At 46.4% G+C, this 15610-nt stretch overlaps 1 protein-coding gene across 1 annotated transcript; it reads left to right on the top strand.

Annotated features, from left to right (window-relative positions):
* The first annotated feature begins 5594 nt into the window (after positions 1 to 5594).
* LOC127304678 (uncharacterized) lies at positions 5595 to 14400 on the top strand. Its single transcript, XM_051335293.2, has 10 exons — positions 5595 to 5763; positions 5845 to 5967; positions 6747 to 6861; positions 7004 to 7090; positions 7269 to 7378; positions 7452 to 7620; positions 7699 to 7854; positions 10093 to 10215; positions 10295 to 10385; positions 13743 to 14400. Exons 1-9 carry the CDS (start codon positions 5684 to 5686, stop codon positions 10349 to 10351), a joined length of 1020 nt encoding a protein of 339 aa, XP_051191253.1. The 5' UTR covers positions 5595 to 5683; the 3' UTR covers positions 10352 to 10385; positions 13743 to 14400.
* Positions 14401 to 15610: the final 1210 nt, after the last annotated feature.

Raw genomic sequence — 15610 nt, forward strand, 5'->3', positions numbered from 1 at the left:
AAGATGACGGAGGAAGCCAGAAGGAGGAGCCAGGAGGAGCCAGGGTGGGCCCACACCCTAGGGCGGCGCGGCCCAGGCCCTGGCCGCGCCGCCACGTGGTGTGGAGGGCCCACGACCCTTTTCGCCTCCTTTTCTTCGCGAAATCCTTCGTCCCGAAAACCTAAGCCAGAAGGGGTACCTCACGAAGGGTTACAGCCGCCTCTGCGGGGCGGAGAACACCAGAGAGAAAAGAGCTCTCCGGCGGGCAGGAATCCGCCGGGGAAATTCCCTCCGGGAGGGGGAAATCGACGCCATCGTCACCGACATCGAGCTGGACATCATCACCATCACCATCAACATCATCTCCACCATCATCACCGCCGTCATCACCGCTGGACACCGTCACCGCCGTAGCAATTTGGGTTTGATCTTGATTGTTTGATAGGGGAAACTCTCCCTGTATCGATCTATACTTGTTGTTGATGCTATTGAGTGAAACCATTGAACCAAGTTTATGTTCAGATTGTTATTCATCATCATATCACCTCTGATCATGTTCCATATGATGTCTCGTGAGTAGTTCGTTTAGTTCTTGAGGACATGGGTGAAGTCTAAATGTTAGTAGTGAACCATGGTTGAGTAATATTCAATGGTGTGATATTTAAGTTGTGGTGTTATTCTTCTAGTGGTGTCATGTGAACGTCGACTACATGACACTTCACCATTTATGGGCCTAGGGGAATGCATCTTGTATTCGTTTGCTAATTGCGGGGTTGCCGGAGTGACAGAAACCTAAACCCCCGTTGGTATATCGATGCAGGAGGGATCGCAGGATCTCAGAGTTTAAGGCTGTGGTTAGATTTATTCTTAATTACTTTCTTGTAGTTGCGGATGCTTGCAAGGGGTATAATCACAAGTATGTATTTAGTCCTAGGAAGGGCGGTACATTAGCATAGGTTCACCCACACAACACTTATCATAACAATGAAGATTATTTAGCCGTATGTAGCGAAAGCACTAGACTAAAATCCCGTGTGTCCTCGAGAACGTTTGGTCATTATAAGTAAACAAACCGGCTTGTCCTTTGTGCTAAAAAGGATTGGGCCACTCGCTGCAATTGTTACTCTCGCACTTTACATACTCGTACTTTATTCAACTGTTACATCAAAACCCCCTGAATACTTGTCTGTGAGCATTTACAGTGAATCCTTCATCGAAACTGCTTGTCAACACCTTCTGCTCCTCGTTGGGATCGACATTCTTACTTATCGAAGATACTACGATACACCCCCTATACTTGTGGGTCATCAGGGGGCACTACCGGCGTCAGCAACAACATGAAATTTGCACACAACACAACCAAAGTACTTTGCCCCAACTTAAAGTGAGGTTTTCAATCTCACTGGTTTGCTGAACACAAAGGATTAGACGTATCGAGTGGAAAGAGATGTTTGCAGTAATTAAAGAGAATACGAATTGCAGTAAATAAATAGAACATGATGATTGTATCATTGTAAAAGAAAGGACCGGTATCCACAGTTCACTAGAGGTGTCTCTCCATAAAGATAAATAGCATGTTGGATGAACAAATTACAGCTGGGCAATTGACAGAATATCGACCATACATGACAAGATGATTACTATGATATTTGGTTGGGCATTGCAACATAATACATAGACCGTAATCCAACTGCGGCTATGACTAATAATTCACCTTCCAGTTATCATCTGAACCTCTTTCGGTATTAAGTTGCATATCACACTAAGCAATGTGTGTAAAGTAAACAATAGAATCACTCTTGGATAAAACATTGTTGTTTTCTTCCTAGTAGCAACAACACATCTACAATCTTAGAAGTTACTATCACTCTCCCAGATTACTAGAGGCATGAACCTACTATCGAGCATAAATACCCCCTCTTGGAGTCACAAACATCTACTTGGCCAGAGTATCTACTAGGAACGGAGAGCATGCAAGATCATAAATAACATAAGACATGAATATATAATCGATCTCAACATAGTATACAATACTCATCGGATCCCAGCAAACACAACATGTAGGATTACATAAGGATGATCTTGATCATGTAGGGCAGCTCACAAGATCTATACATGAAGAACAAATTGGAGAAGACAACCATCTAACTACTGCTATGGACCCGTAGTCCATGGATGAACTACTCACGCATCACTTTGGAGGCGGGCATGTCGATGTAGATGCCTGATGCGTGTAGTTGACACGTCCGTTGGGAACCCCAAGAGGAAGGTGTGATGCGCACAGCGGCAAGTTTCCCTCAGTAAGAAACCAAGGTTTAATCGAACCCGTAGGAGTCAAGAAGCACGTTGAAGGTTGATGGCGGCGGGATGTAGTGCGGCGCAACACCAGAGATTCCGGCGCCAACGTGGAACCTGCACAACACAACCAAAGTACTTTGCCCCAACGAAGCAGTGAGGTTGTCAATCTCACCGGCTTGCTGTAACAAAGGATTAGATGTATAGTGTGGATGATGATTGTTTGCAAGAACAGTAAAGAACAATAGCAGCAGATTGTATTTCAGATGTAAAGAATGGACCGGGATCCACAGTTCACTAGAGGTGTCTCTCCCATAAGATAAATAGCATGTTGGGTGAACAAATTACAGTCGGGCAATTGACAAATAGAGAGGGCATAACAATGCACATACATGATATGATGAATATTGTGAGATTTAATTGGGCATTACGACAAAGTACATAGACCGCTATCCAGCATGCATCTATGCCTAAAAAGTCCACCTTCAGGTTATCATCCGAACCCCTTCCAGTATTAAGTTGCAAAACAACAGACAATTGCATTAAGTATGGTGCGTAATATAATCAATAACTACATCCTCGGACAGAGCATCAATGTTTTATCCCTAGTGGCAACAACACATCCACAACCTTAGAACTTTCTGTCACTGTCCCAGATTTAATGGAGGCATGAAACCACTATCGAGCATAAATACTCCCTCTTGGAGTTAAGAGCAAAAACTTGGCCAGAGCCTCTACTAATAACGGAGAGCATGCAAGATCATAAACAACACATAGGTAATAGATTGATAATCAAAATAACATAGTATTCTCTATCCATCGGATCCCGATAAACACAACATATAGAATTACAGATAGATGATCTTGATCATGTTAGGCAGCTCACAAGATCCGACAATGAAGCACATGAGGAGAAGACAACCATCTAGCTACTGCTATGGACAATAGTCCAGGGGTGAACTACGCACACATCACTCCGGAGGCGACCATGGCGGTGAAGAGTCCTCCGGGAGATGAATCCCCTCTCCGGCAGGGTGCCGGAGGTGATCTCCAGAATCCCCCGAGATGGGATTGGCGGCGGCGGCGTCTCTGGAAGGTTTTCCGTATCGTGGCTCTCGGTACTGGGGGTTTCACGACGGAGGCTTTAAGTAGGCGGAAGGGCAGGTAAAGGGGCGTCACGAGGGGCCCACACCACAGGCCGGCGCGGCCAGGGCCTGGGCCGCGCCGCCCTGGTGTCTGGCCACCTCGTGGCCCCACTTCGACTCTCCCTCGGTCTTCTGGAAGCTTCGTGGCAAAATAGGACCCTGGGCGTTGATTTCGTCCAATTCCGAGAATATTTCCTTACTAGGATTTCTGAAACCAAAAACAGCAGAAACAAAGAATCGGCTCTTCGGCATCTTGTTAATAGGTTAGTGCCGGAAAATGCATAAATACGACATATAATGTGTATAAAACATGTAGATATCATCAATAATGTGGCATGGAACATAAGAAATTATCGATACGTCGGAGACGTATCAATGCCTTCGACGATGATTTCCCCCTCCGGCAGGGTGCCGAGAAGAGCTTCAGAACCCCCCCCCCCCCCCCCCCGAGATGGGTACTGCGATGGCGGCCGCGACGGAACTTTTCGTGGATGGAGACTTGGGTATCCAAGGTTTTCCCGAGATCGTGAATAAAATAGGAGGAGGGGGCGAGGTCGGTGGCCACCTAGGGGGCCCACACCACCCCTAGGCGCGGGCCACACCCAGGCCGCGACGTGGGGTGGTCTGGCCGCCTGTGGCGCCACTTCGTCCCCCTCCGGACTTCGTCTTCATTTCGGTAAAATATTGACTTCGTCTTTTGTTTCGTCTAATTCCAAGAATATTTCCTGTACAACTTTTCTGAAATACAAAAACAGCAGAAAAAAGAAAACTGACACTGTGGCATCTTGTTAATAGATTAGTGACGAAAAATGTATAAAAGTGCAACGAAATATGAGCAAAATATATATGAATTGATGTAAAACAAGCATGGAGCATCAAAAATTATAGATACGTTTGAGACGTATCAATGGTGAATTATGAAAAATATTATAGAATCTTCCAGTGGTACCCAAGGTGCGTGTCTTTTGGCGGCGCGTTCTTCGAGGTATTCTACCTGACTACATGATTTGTCGCGGCGACCTATAAGGGAGAATAGCACCTATGCGCTGTGTAAAGCTGAATCTGAAAGTGCGATGCATGCTTTGATCGATTGCAATCATGCAAAGTTGTTTTGAGAACCAGCAAAGCAAATACTCTTGTAAAACTTCCGAAGCTACACCCACTAACGTGGGCAAAAGATATCCTTTGTGAGAAAACCTTCAACCAACATGACAAAGCTATTATAACTACAGTTGTGTACTCGATCTGTTCATCGAGAAATAACCTAACACATGGTGAAGCTGGTTTTAATCCAACTAAAACCATGGAGATGGTGCGGGAGACCTTGAGTTAGCGAGGGAGAATGTTATTCCTAAAATTGCTAGGCCGGTTTGTAAATGGCAGAGACCACTATATGGACGTGTGAAGATAAATTCAGATGATGCGATCAATGTTAATGAAAACTTGGTCCAACTGGTACAATAGCCCGAGAGGGGATGGTTTTTCGTGGTGCTACGGGTAAAACTTATCGAGGTATTTTTGATCCTCTGATTGTTGAGTCTCTTGCACTAGGAGATATCAGTAGAGTCGTTTTTGAAGTTGACTCTGAAGTTCCGGTTCGTCTTTGGCACAATAGAGTTAATGATCGTTCTGTGATCAAACATGTCTTAGATGAGATTGGTGAGTTGAGTGTGTTTTTTTACAACTTTTAGTTTAAGTTATGTTCGTCGCGAGGCTAACAAGGCGGTTCATTCTTGCGTAAATATGTGAGTTTACAAGATGGGTTGTTTTTTTTGGGATGTTGAGCCACCTGCATTTTTAGCACACAACCTTGAGGCTGATTGTATTGGATCATGATGTGTGGCAGCAAGTTTTCTGACACAGTCTTTTTTTTATAGGACTACTAGAAGGTTTTTAATAAGAAGAATTGCTAGCTTAATATATATATATATGTATTTGTTTTAAAAAAGTATAAACCATCCACGCAAGAGCCAAAACGTCGGTACCTACAAATGGGCTACATGTACATGTAGCCCAGTTTCCGTGTTGCTTCAGTTGAGAAGCTGCTATAAGGGGCCCTGACACGTGTTCCCACGTAGAGTGGGCGCCGCCACGCCGCCACCGGTCCTGCCGAAACGGAAACGTAAACGGAAACGGAAACGGGCAGGCCTAACGGATCCCAATCCCAAAGCCCCACTAACCCTCCCGTCCTCGCCGTTCGCATTTCCTCCTCTTCCCCTTCCTCTCCGAGACTCCGACGGCGATCGTGGTCGCCGGCGGCCGTGATGCAGGACCCGATCGCTTCTCAAGTCGCGGGAGGTGAAGCGAACCCTCCGTCCTTAGCCTACCTCGAGCCCTTCGCGAGGTCCGTCTTTGAATCTCTCTTTGCCCTCGAGATTGCGTGCTACAAACCCTGATCGATGTCATTGCCGACTTCGGAATGCAGACTCGTCAAACTGGTTGGGCGTGCCTTCTACGGCGAGATTGGGTTTAAGGGTGATGCTTTGACCACCTGCTCGGACTCGGAGAACGCTGGCATAGCCGTGGTTATCCTGGACGCCCTTACCAGGTTAGTCGTCTTCGTAACACCAGCACGGTATACGTTTTCACTGCCAGATTCCTTCCTGTAGATCTCAAATCCCATGTCTCAAATTGTGATTGCATTGTATTGTATGACCGGCACTCAGCAAGGGAGCTGTTTTTCATAATCAAACTGAAACCTCCTGTTCAACAAGTAGTTGACATCTGAATTGGACGACTATATATGGTCCAAGAGCTACAGTATTATTTAAGTGCATGTACGTAGTAGGCTGTTTGTTTGACCAACATCCCGTTCCACTTTCTTAACCATTGGTCAATCAATTCTTGTCAAAGTTGGTATTGCTTACTTACTAGACCATGTGTACTTACGTCCAACACAAGGGTCGCTTCAGAAAGCTACAGCTCATTTATAACATGTTTGAGCTTTCCTATCATCCTCCTACTTAGCATCTTGTTGTTCTTGTAATGAGCATTATCTAATTTGCCCCTGTTTCATCCTTCAAGAAAGGCCAAAGATAAATGAAGAGAATGGCAGCAGTCCACACAGGGCCACACCATGATTGTACAAGTAGAAATTGGTCTGATAGCATGTGAAGCAAACTAACAAGAAAATGAGCCCTGTTATCAAATTAATGATTCATTATTTCAGTCCCAGTAGAGATCTCTCCTCTAGTCATCCGCGTTGGTTACAATACTTTTTTTTATAAAAAATTAATGCATATTGCTATGCTGTGTGGGAGCTTTCAGCACTGGGCACACCCATTGTTATGTTGTCTGATGTGCAAATTTTGGTTTCTTTCATCTCAGATACCAGTGGGTGGAAGAAGATATGTTGGCAAGATCACTTAAGATCACTAAAAAGAGATGCCTCGCAATCCTTCGCCACTTTGAAGCTGAGAGATTCTTGAGAAGGAAGAAACAGGTTGTGGTTTTGTTTTTCGGGCAATTGCTTACACTGTTGAATTTTGGGTTCTGATTCCTCTGTGGTACCGCCTCTAATGCTGCTGCAGCAGCAACACTGCTTTCCCTTTTCTTAGCTTTGACTTTAACATTTGTCGGTGCAGTCAATTACAGTAGACCGGGCAGTAGCAGCAGCTGTTGCTCCTGATACAAATACTTTCAGATTCTATTGCTGCTTAGATTATCCCAAGGTGACAGCTTATGCATCTGATTTTTTAATACTATTCTTGATTGAATAGAAAGTCGTAGACATTGAATTTGTTTACTTCTAAGTCCTAATCAGTTCCATTAGGTTCTTGATCAAATTTATAGAAGGTCTGACTTACCACATAGCTAGAACTTTTATTAATTTTCTTTTTTGAACTACAGATATGTGATATCATAAGGTTCAAGTTAAATGGCATGAAGGAAAAGCTTAAGTGTCGATTGGGTGGTGTAAAAGAAGTCCAGGCTTTCATATGCCTGGACTGTCAAAGAAGGTATTAAGTTACTGTTGGTTGTTGGTTCTGGCGAGATGTAACATTAAGATTAAGATACAACTTTGATATGCAGGTACTCATCATTTGATGTAATGCATCTTTCGAGCATTGAAGACTACTTCCGATGCGAGAATTGCTCAGGAAAAGTACTGGAGGAAATTGATGTGGAATTAAGTGAGACGGCTGGGGATGGAAGAAAGAGAAGGAGGACTGCAGTGGTGGATTTGCTCAGAAGAATGGAGGTTCGTTGATTACTGCTTTCTCATGTTCAGATGCACCGGTATGCAGAAAAATGATGCATTCGAAGATGTACGATGCAGGTTCAGTTAGCACCCCTGGTGTCCCAGCTCGATTCGATACAGAAGTTGGGTATTCCTGAGTTCCCATATCTGGACGTGGATGAGAACAATGCAGTGCATAATGATCTGTCATCGAGCAGTGCACAAGGCGCTGTCAGGTTCCTTGAGGAGACCACGGTACGTTTTATCCGGTACTTGACCCCTTGAGTTTGGAACCATGCCCTGCACAGAGTTCATTCACTAAAGTTAAACAATTAGATTCAACTAGCACAGACTCAATTATCTTCATCCCCCTCCAGGCAAACAATAGCTTCCGCAACTTCAATATCGCTGCAAGCATCAATCAAACCCCATGCTCACACGTATCCTGCTCACCACCTGTTCTTTCCACTGTTTTTGTGTCCTGTTTTGTGCCGATAACCACTTCTGTTATCATTTATCATCATTTATCTTCAGATTACCCCTCTGGCACCCACTTATCCTGCCAAATCCTTACTTTTGCCCCCATTGATGCACCATATCACACCTTGTTTTACAAGATCCAAGCCATGGACAATCCCCTGCGATGATTGGGATAATTGTTGAGAGAAAACCATATCAACAAGATTACCAGCTGTAGTACTTTGCCTTTAGCACCGGTGCACATAAACTTAATGGATTGTCAATAATGCGCCACGCCTGTTTAGCCAATAAGGCTTGATTAAAGAGCCTGAGATCCCGAAAACCCCTAACGCCATGTATTTTTATCTTCATAATTTTTTTCCTAAGACATCCGGTGCATTCTTTTTCTGTCTTCTTCGTCTCTCCACCAATAGTCTCTTGTCAACTGCACGAGTTCTTCACAAAGGTTGGCTGAAAACTTGAGTACTCATAGCTTACGCTAGAATCGATTGAATAGTAGACTTGATTTGGACTTCTTTGCTGCACTCGACACATACTTTTCATTCAATCGCCCAACATCAACCACGGTTCATATCTGAGTGATTGTAACCTTCACATAAAATTCCACATGAAAACTGAAGTGTGTACGCGGTTCGCCATAAACAAAAGTACATATCCATTTTATTCCAAAAGGCAAATTATGAATGATTACATCGATGTAGCGATTGCCAATGTTGTAAAGTTCCACGTGGACACCCTACTCCCACAAAAGAGCAATGCAAACACCCTTTGCTTTCTCACTACACTAACATTAGGTGGGATGTGCTGGCAGGATACCCAGCGGTCTAAACGGCACGCCCGTCCCACCTGAATCGTTAGCAGCAGCACGATTGGCCTCCTGTCCCTTTACCTCTTTGTACAAACTTCCTTCCTCATCCAGGCAGTCCAGGATAGCTGGGACAGGCATGCCACTACCCTTGTTTTTTGACAATCTTCAGCTCATCCTGTTTTGCTGATCGTTTTGGCAGCAACAAGAACCCCCCTGGATTAGGCTCCTCCTCCACTAGGAATTCATGGCCAAAAAATACGAGATATCACTGTATTCCTGAACAACCCATCATAGTTTCCATCTGACTCTTATTTTGTGAAAAGGAGGGACAAAAGGATAACTGGTTGCGGCTTCCATACGCACTGTTCCATTCCATGTTCTCACCAATTCCATTCATCAGATCAGAACACGAAATCATTTTGATCGATTGAGTCCCTAAAACAGCTGGAGCATGCAATTGAGCAACGCCATGCACATCTGAAGCTGGGCCAAATGCCTTATCAGTTTCCCTTCTTAAAAAAAGTTTCCCCGGAGTCCTCCACAGCCGCCCCTTCAGCAGAGTATTTGATCCTTGCCCTCACCACTCGCTGGATCCCTTGAATTGCGAATAATTTCCATCGCCCGCACGTTGAAGCACTCAAGCTCTCCCATCTCCATGCCGAGGCGCTCGACCGTCTTCTGCGTAGAAGCCAGAAAGCTCTCAGAGGGTGGTGCCGTCGCCGGCGAGCACCCACCCAGTCCACTTGCACCCCGCCACCGCCATGGGCGCCCAGCCCATTCGCCTCCTTGTTCCAGTTCCTTCTAAAAAAAAATCTGGATTCTTGATTCACTTGTTATGGGTATGATTACATATCTATACTTACATATACTATTTGGTGTACCAGCTTTCAAATTTTCATTTCATTATCAAATAGCATTTCGGTCGTAGATTAGAATGAATCCGACGACTGAAATCTCTGGGGCCCTGGCCTATACTACTGTCTGCATCATGCTTGCCAAACTGCCCAATCTCTATCTTTCTAGAGGGAAGGCTGCCGCCGATCACACGAAGCACCAGAGCACTGGTGTTGGCATAGGCCATTGTGGGCTAGGCAAACATAAGTGAAAAAAGAGGAGGCTTTTTATTCATACGATCTATGTCATTGCACAATGCCCATCATAACTTGTATAGAGTTTCTTAACTGAATGAATTGGTTATGTTTTAGGTCGATAAAGCAGATGCAAAAGTTACAGAGTTAAAAATCCTGCCAGAGTGGATGATTAAAGATGGCATGATAAGCAAAAACTCTTCAATTGATGACGTCTCAGTTCCCGACAAGGACATTCAGGTTGGTTCACCATTGAACTATATGTTATGAACCATATAGTATTGAATTGCCAGTGCTTCATGTTTTTTTAATGGTGTAGGAAGCATTTGCGAAAGCATATCGTGAGGCCGTGAACAAAGTATTAGCTCAGAAGTAGCGAGGATGAATGGATTGACATGCAGCTGGAAAAGGTAGTGTGCATTATACTCTTGTTTATACTAGATTTAATGACTCTGCTGTGAATACATGGTTCTGAGGTTACAGTAGTCAAACACGGGGACCATTCCATTATTTACATAGTCTAAGGCGAAACATCAAACACAAGCAAAACAAGGATCACATAGATCAAAACCCAAAATGGAACATCACAAGTAGCTAGCATGTAAGGCGGACATTCTTAATAATCTATAGGCAGTCCGTCAGAGTCATAGTCGTAGACCTCAGAGTCCCAATGGATTGAGTCATCTTCATCTTACGCATAGTAGCCAGGGAACTGCTTAGCTTAAGTGAATTAAGACTAAGTGTCATATTGATATGCCCCTGTGGTCTTGAGCATGTCTTGAGCATGTCAGCTGACTCAAACATACATTAATTACGATCAGTAGCCACAGCATGAAGTCAACGAGGATGGCATGGTACATGTCATGCACGAAGCTGCATTCTGGAGTGAAGTTCTCCAAAACTATGTTGTGAATGCGACGGTGGAATCACACACAGTATCCATGTAGTTATCACATGATCTGGCAACTTCTTTAAGCTGCTTGGTCTTCTCTCCAATCTCTTGATCCTTTTCTTTCATCTGCTAGAGAACAACCTCGTTCGCCTTCTTCCGTTTCTCCAGCTCGGCGTAGTTGAAGTCTTTCAGCACATTATTTTGGACAGTCTTCATGTATCTGATTGCTTGGACTGCAGCATTTTTCGCTGCTTCCTCTAAGGAGTTTGCTGGGCAGCTTGACAGTGACTGAGGGTGGAATGACCGCTGGAGAAAAGAAGGGTAAAACATAACTTTGGTCACTAATTGGCCTTCTGAAACAGCACGGCTCTCGAACTTGGAGCATGTAAGCTGCAGTTTCTGCAGAAAGGCTTGTAGCATGACACTGGCCAGGATCTCGATGGTCTCCCTCGAGTCGTTAGCATGGATCCTGACCTGAGAAAAGGTACGCTAATGAGCGTGCAATAAGAAATCGAAGACTGCATCCTAAAATCATGAAGAAATTCTGCAATATAAAGCGCTGACTTACAGTTGATCGACTAAGCTATTAATTGATATTGCAAGACTGGACCAATGCTGTAATGAGAAGCTAGCATTATTTTAGCTGGCTCTAAGCCTCTATAGCTTAATTCTCTATGCGGCGTAGGTCCTAATGAATGCCTGGCTTGTCTCTGAAGTTTGTAGATAGCTTTCTGACAAAGATATGTTAGTACCCTCGCTAATAAATAATAAACAGCGGATTTCTTCCATGAGAAAAGAACTACAGTATATTCAAATGGATTGCAAGGAAGCTAAATTCGGGCTACCCGAGCGGATGGCTTTCGCGACAGCCGCTCCCCCTCTAAGCCTAGCCTGCACCAACCCACCCCAACCCCGCCGCTGCTGAAGTCCCACCGACGGTGGCCCACCACCTCAAGCCCTCTTCCACCATGCCTTTCGCCGGTGCCAGCTCTGATGGCTCGAGCCCCGCTGACGGACAGCTCTGGCTGGAGTCCGGAGTTGAGTCCTCCAGCTCGCGTTCCTACCACGACGTCGCCAGCACCCTGCCTGCGACACAGAGCCCGACGCCGGCCGCCCCAAGCCCGACTTCCACGCCTGCATCTGCGGGGCCCTCGCTGCCAGGCCATGCCGGCCACCTGTGCCCTGGCCTCTGCCGCGCTCCGAGATCCACCCCACTGGCCCCGAGGTCGACACCGAGGGCCTGCTCCCCAGGCGTAGGAACAGTCACCGGCGCGTGAGACGCGTCGCCGCTCCCAGCCCCCCTCGCCGCCGCAGCATGTCGCCCGAGGTGGCCGCCGGCCTCTGCTTCCGATGCCTTGAGCCCGGGAATATCGTCCGTGACTGCATCCACGACATCCGCTGCCGTGGCTGTCTCCTCCCTGGCCATGAGACCAAAGATTGCGAGACGCGGTTGCCGGACGACCGTCACGAGCAACCTCGTGCACCTCCATGCCGCGCCGCCCCTCAACGCCCCACGCTGAGTGAAGCACCGCGACGCCCGCAGAACACCCCGCCACCCCAGGCCCCAGCGCTGCCCGTGACCTCTCCCGAGCTTGCGCGGATCATCATCTCACACTCGGTTGAGGTGGAGGAAATGGAGCAGGTCCTCAAGCGTGGCGTGGTTGCAACTATCGCCGAAACCAGGCTTACCGTCTCACAAGGCGAGGTCGAGGCGACTCTGTATGCCTCGTTCGATCTCCTGCCTGGTGACTTCACGTTACACCTGCATCACCCGGAAGACTTCCTCATCGTTTTCACCTCCGACCAGAACATGTGCCGCCTCGCCGGGGATCACTTCATCAATGTCCCAAACTTCACCCTCCTGCTCCGCCCCTGGCGTAAGCTCGCCCACGCCTACACCGGCAGCTTTGAGTTCTCTGTCCAACTCGAGCTTCTCGGCATCCCGGCGCAAGCCTGGCACCTGTCCACGGTGGAGCACATCCTGGGTGCGGACTGCTGGATTGAGCGGCTGCATCCCGGCACGAGCTCGCGCGCGGATCTTGCCACCTTCCGGCTCACGGGGCGCACGCATGATCCCGCCGCCATCAAGTCGAAGGCAACGCTGGAGATTGTCGCACTTGTCCATGGGAGCAGAGCCGGCCTACCCCTGGTGGTCCGCACCTTGGACTACCCGATCACCATCAAGCTTGCCAAGGCCAAACCCCTCACCCATGCGACAAGTGGCGACCACCGCACACGGCCCCGGTGATTCCACCAATGGCAAGGGCAATGACGCTGGACAAGGCTCAAGCCGCACGCAGAACCGCCTGCTGTGGCCGGAAACGCCAACGCGTGGCCGCCGCACCGACGGAAACGCAGGCAGCATGGTGATCGACTCCACCGGCTGGACGTGTGACAAGGGCCGTCAGCGCACAGGTGGCGTGAGCGTCGCTGCTGGCTGGCCTGAATCCCGTGCTCGCACGGTCGAGCCAGTGCTGCCGGCAGCCTCGCCATAGGCAGGCGCATGGAGCCCTGGCCTGGCAGGGGTCGGTCCCAGCGACATGCTGTGAGCGTAGCACATACAGGGAACACGGTTTTAGCTGGTAAAAAAATCCACCGTGAACAGACGACTCAGATCCACTGTGAGAGCTCCATCCATTTTAGATGTTGTTTTCTTCATGTTTTTGCTCCCTGTGTGGAGGCAACTGACCTGATTTGATTTTTCAATTTTGTGAGCATGCTTTTTTTTTCTGGTTATCGCCTCCTTATTGCATAGTACATACATACAGTATATACAAGATTTACTTCTTATGATATAGAGAGACATCAGATTCAAATGCCACACTCGTATGTGTTGATATGCTAATTCGATGGTTTGTTATCTACAAACTTGCAGGGTCAAGGATGCCTCTGTTGTTTTCAATTGTGAATATTGTTGGGAAGCTGACCGACGGATGGACATGAAAGAACCTTTTTTTAGATTAATCCACTGCTTTATTAACCAGTAGTAGACCAGTAATAGAGTTCGTGTCTGACTGGACAGCGCCAGTCAGAAAGTCGGGAATTACATCAAAACGTAAAGAAAGTCTGCTACTTAACACACGTTTCGCACAAAGATGTGCCGGCCAGTCTGCTCCCCCGAACACATGTACTCCTTCCTGCAAGGTTTAGCTGTCTGTCATCTTTCCATAGCACTGTTGGCACTTGGCAGTCCACTTGCAGTTCTACCTTGCATAACCCCGCGGCTTTGCCCTCAAGGCCTTCTCTGCAACTCTGCAAGCCAACAGCTCACTGATGAACATTGAAAGAGCCTGTTGACATGATGCCTCTGCTATTTCAGTTTTGCTCGATTTGCATTTTCTGTACTTCTCATCTGATTCACGGATGCATACGGCTAAGAGTTGAAAGCTGACATGCCCGCTGACTGAAATGTGTATTTACAACTGTATTAGTGGACTGACAGATGATGTCCTAGCTATACTGATAGCTGTATAACGATTGACGAATACAAATTAAGATGCTGGAGTGCTCCTTTTTGTTAGTCTAAGAGCTCGCTTCTTTAATCCACCTTCTGGGATAAACAAGAAGCGCTTTGTTTCGATTTTATTAACACAAATGTTAATGCACTGCTAGTTAATTACGCTCACAGTAAATTAGTAACTCAAAATTGTTCATGCGAGGTGAATGCATCAAATTTGGGATCAGGTTAGGAATATATGAGGATAGGGAAGGAGTTGGAATTCGGGATTTGAAAGGAGCGACTGGGTTTCTTGTGTTACCCATTTTCTGATCTCACCTGACTCACTACATGTTGAGGAGGGCACACGCAGGTACAGGTTCGCCATGATGAGCATGGAAGACAGAAGCTTGAGCTGAACATTTGGTGAAGTGAAGGAGGTCTTAATTTTGTTCTTGTTCTCCATGCATTCGCCTCTTTCACGGCTTCATGTCTGTCGGAAAAGACATCTGACTGCTGCAGGAGGAATACATTTTTATTGTATCTTTTGGTTTGCCACTCTCCAACGTTATAGAATGACGCATCTGGATGTTGTAGACTTGTAGCATGCGAACGCACCTAGTTATTAGGTTGTACTCGTTTCCATACTTCAGCTGATCCAAAGTTGGAGAAGGTGCTTACAACGGGTGCATTGACCTTTTTTTTTTGCTGATTGCTGGAGGCTGTTCACGGTCCTTTCATTTAGCCACAGGGCAAGAACAATCTGTGATTTTTATTTCATTATATCTGCGTATTATCTTACTCACTTGAAGAGGTAGATGATGCACCACTGCCCTCTCTATCATTGCCGCCATTAACGCTGCAGGCACCATGTGAGTTAGCCCGGTGAACACGGCAGGGGCATCACTTTATCATCGATAATAGACTCATTCGGGAAAGTACCTATAATTTTCTTAAATTTTATATGATCTTGAAGTGCGTTAGTGTGATGCATGACTCACTGCGAAGAAACCTGCAAGAGATCGAGGAGAGGAGTGAGCAACAGCGAGCACACAACATCACTTTCCGCAATGGGAATAAAGGTTTTCTTCCAACCTAAAGCTCTCACCCTCTCCAGTATATGCTTACCATATGATCGACGGTATGTGTTTACGAAATGTTAGTTTCCAATTTCACCAGCTGGTATGGCATATTTCTTTTCACCTATATAAAATAACTTATACATACATAATTTTCCTTTATGTTGATTTGCCTGTTCTTGTTAAATACCCGTGCGCTGCTACGAGCCTATAAAAATATATGACGGA

Source organism: Lolium perenne, chromosome 5 (genome assembly GCF_019359855.2).
Source record: "Lolium perenne isolate Kyuss_39 chromosome 5, Kyuss_2.0, whole genome shotgun sequence".
NCBI classification, from domain to species: domain Eukaryota; kingdom Viridiplantae; phylum Streptophyta; class Magnoliopsida; order Poales; family Poaceae; genus Lolium; species Lolium perenne.

Coding starts and splice junctions, on each gene's coding strand:
- LOC127304678 (XM_051335293.2), top strand. CDS start 5,684: ATGCAGGACCCGATCGCTTCTCAAGTCGCGGGAGGTGAAGCGAACCCT. Junction 7,091..7,268: donor GCTGCTTAGATTATCCCAAG/GTGACAGCTTAT, acceptor TTTGAACTACAG/ATATGTGATATCATAAGGTT. Junction 7,621..7,698: donor ATTTGCTCAGAAGAATGGAG/GTTCGTTGATTA, acceptor TGTACGATGCAG/GTTCAGTTAGCACCCCTGGT.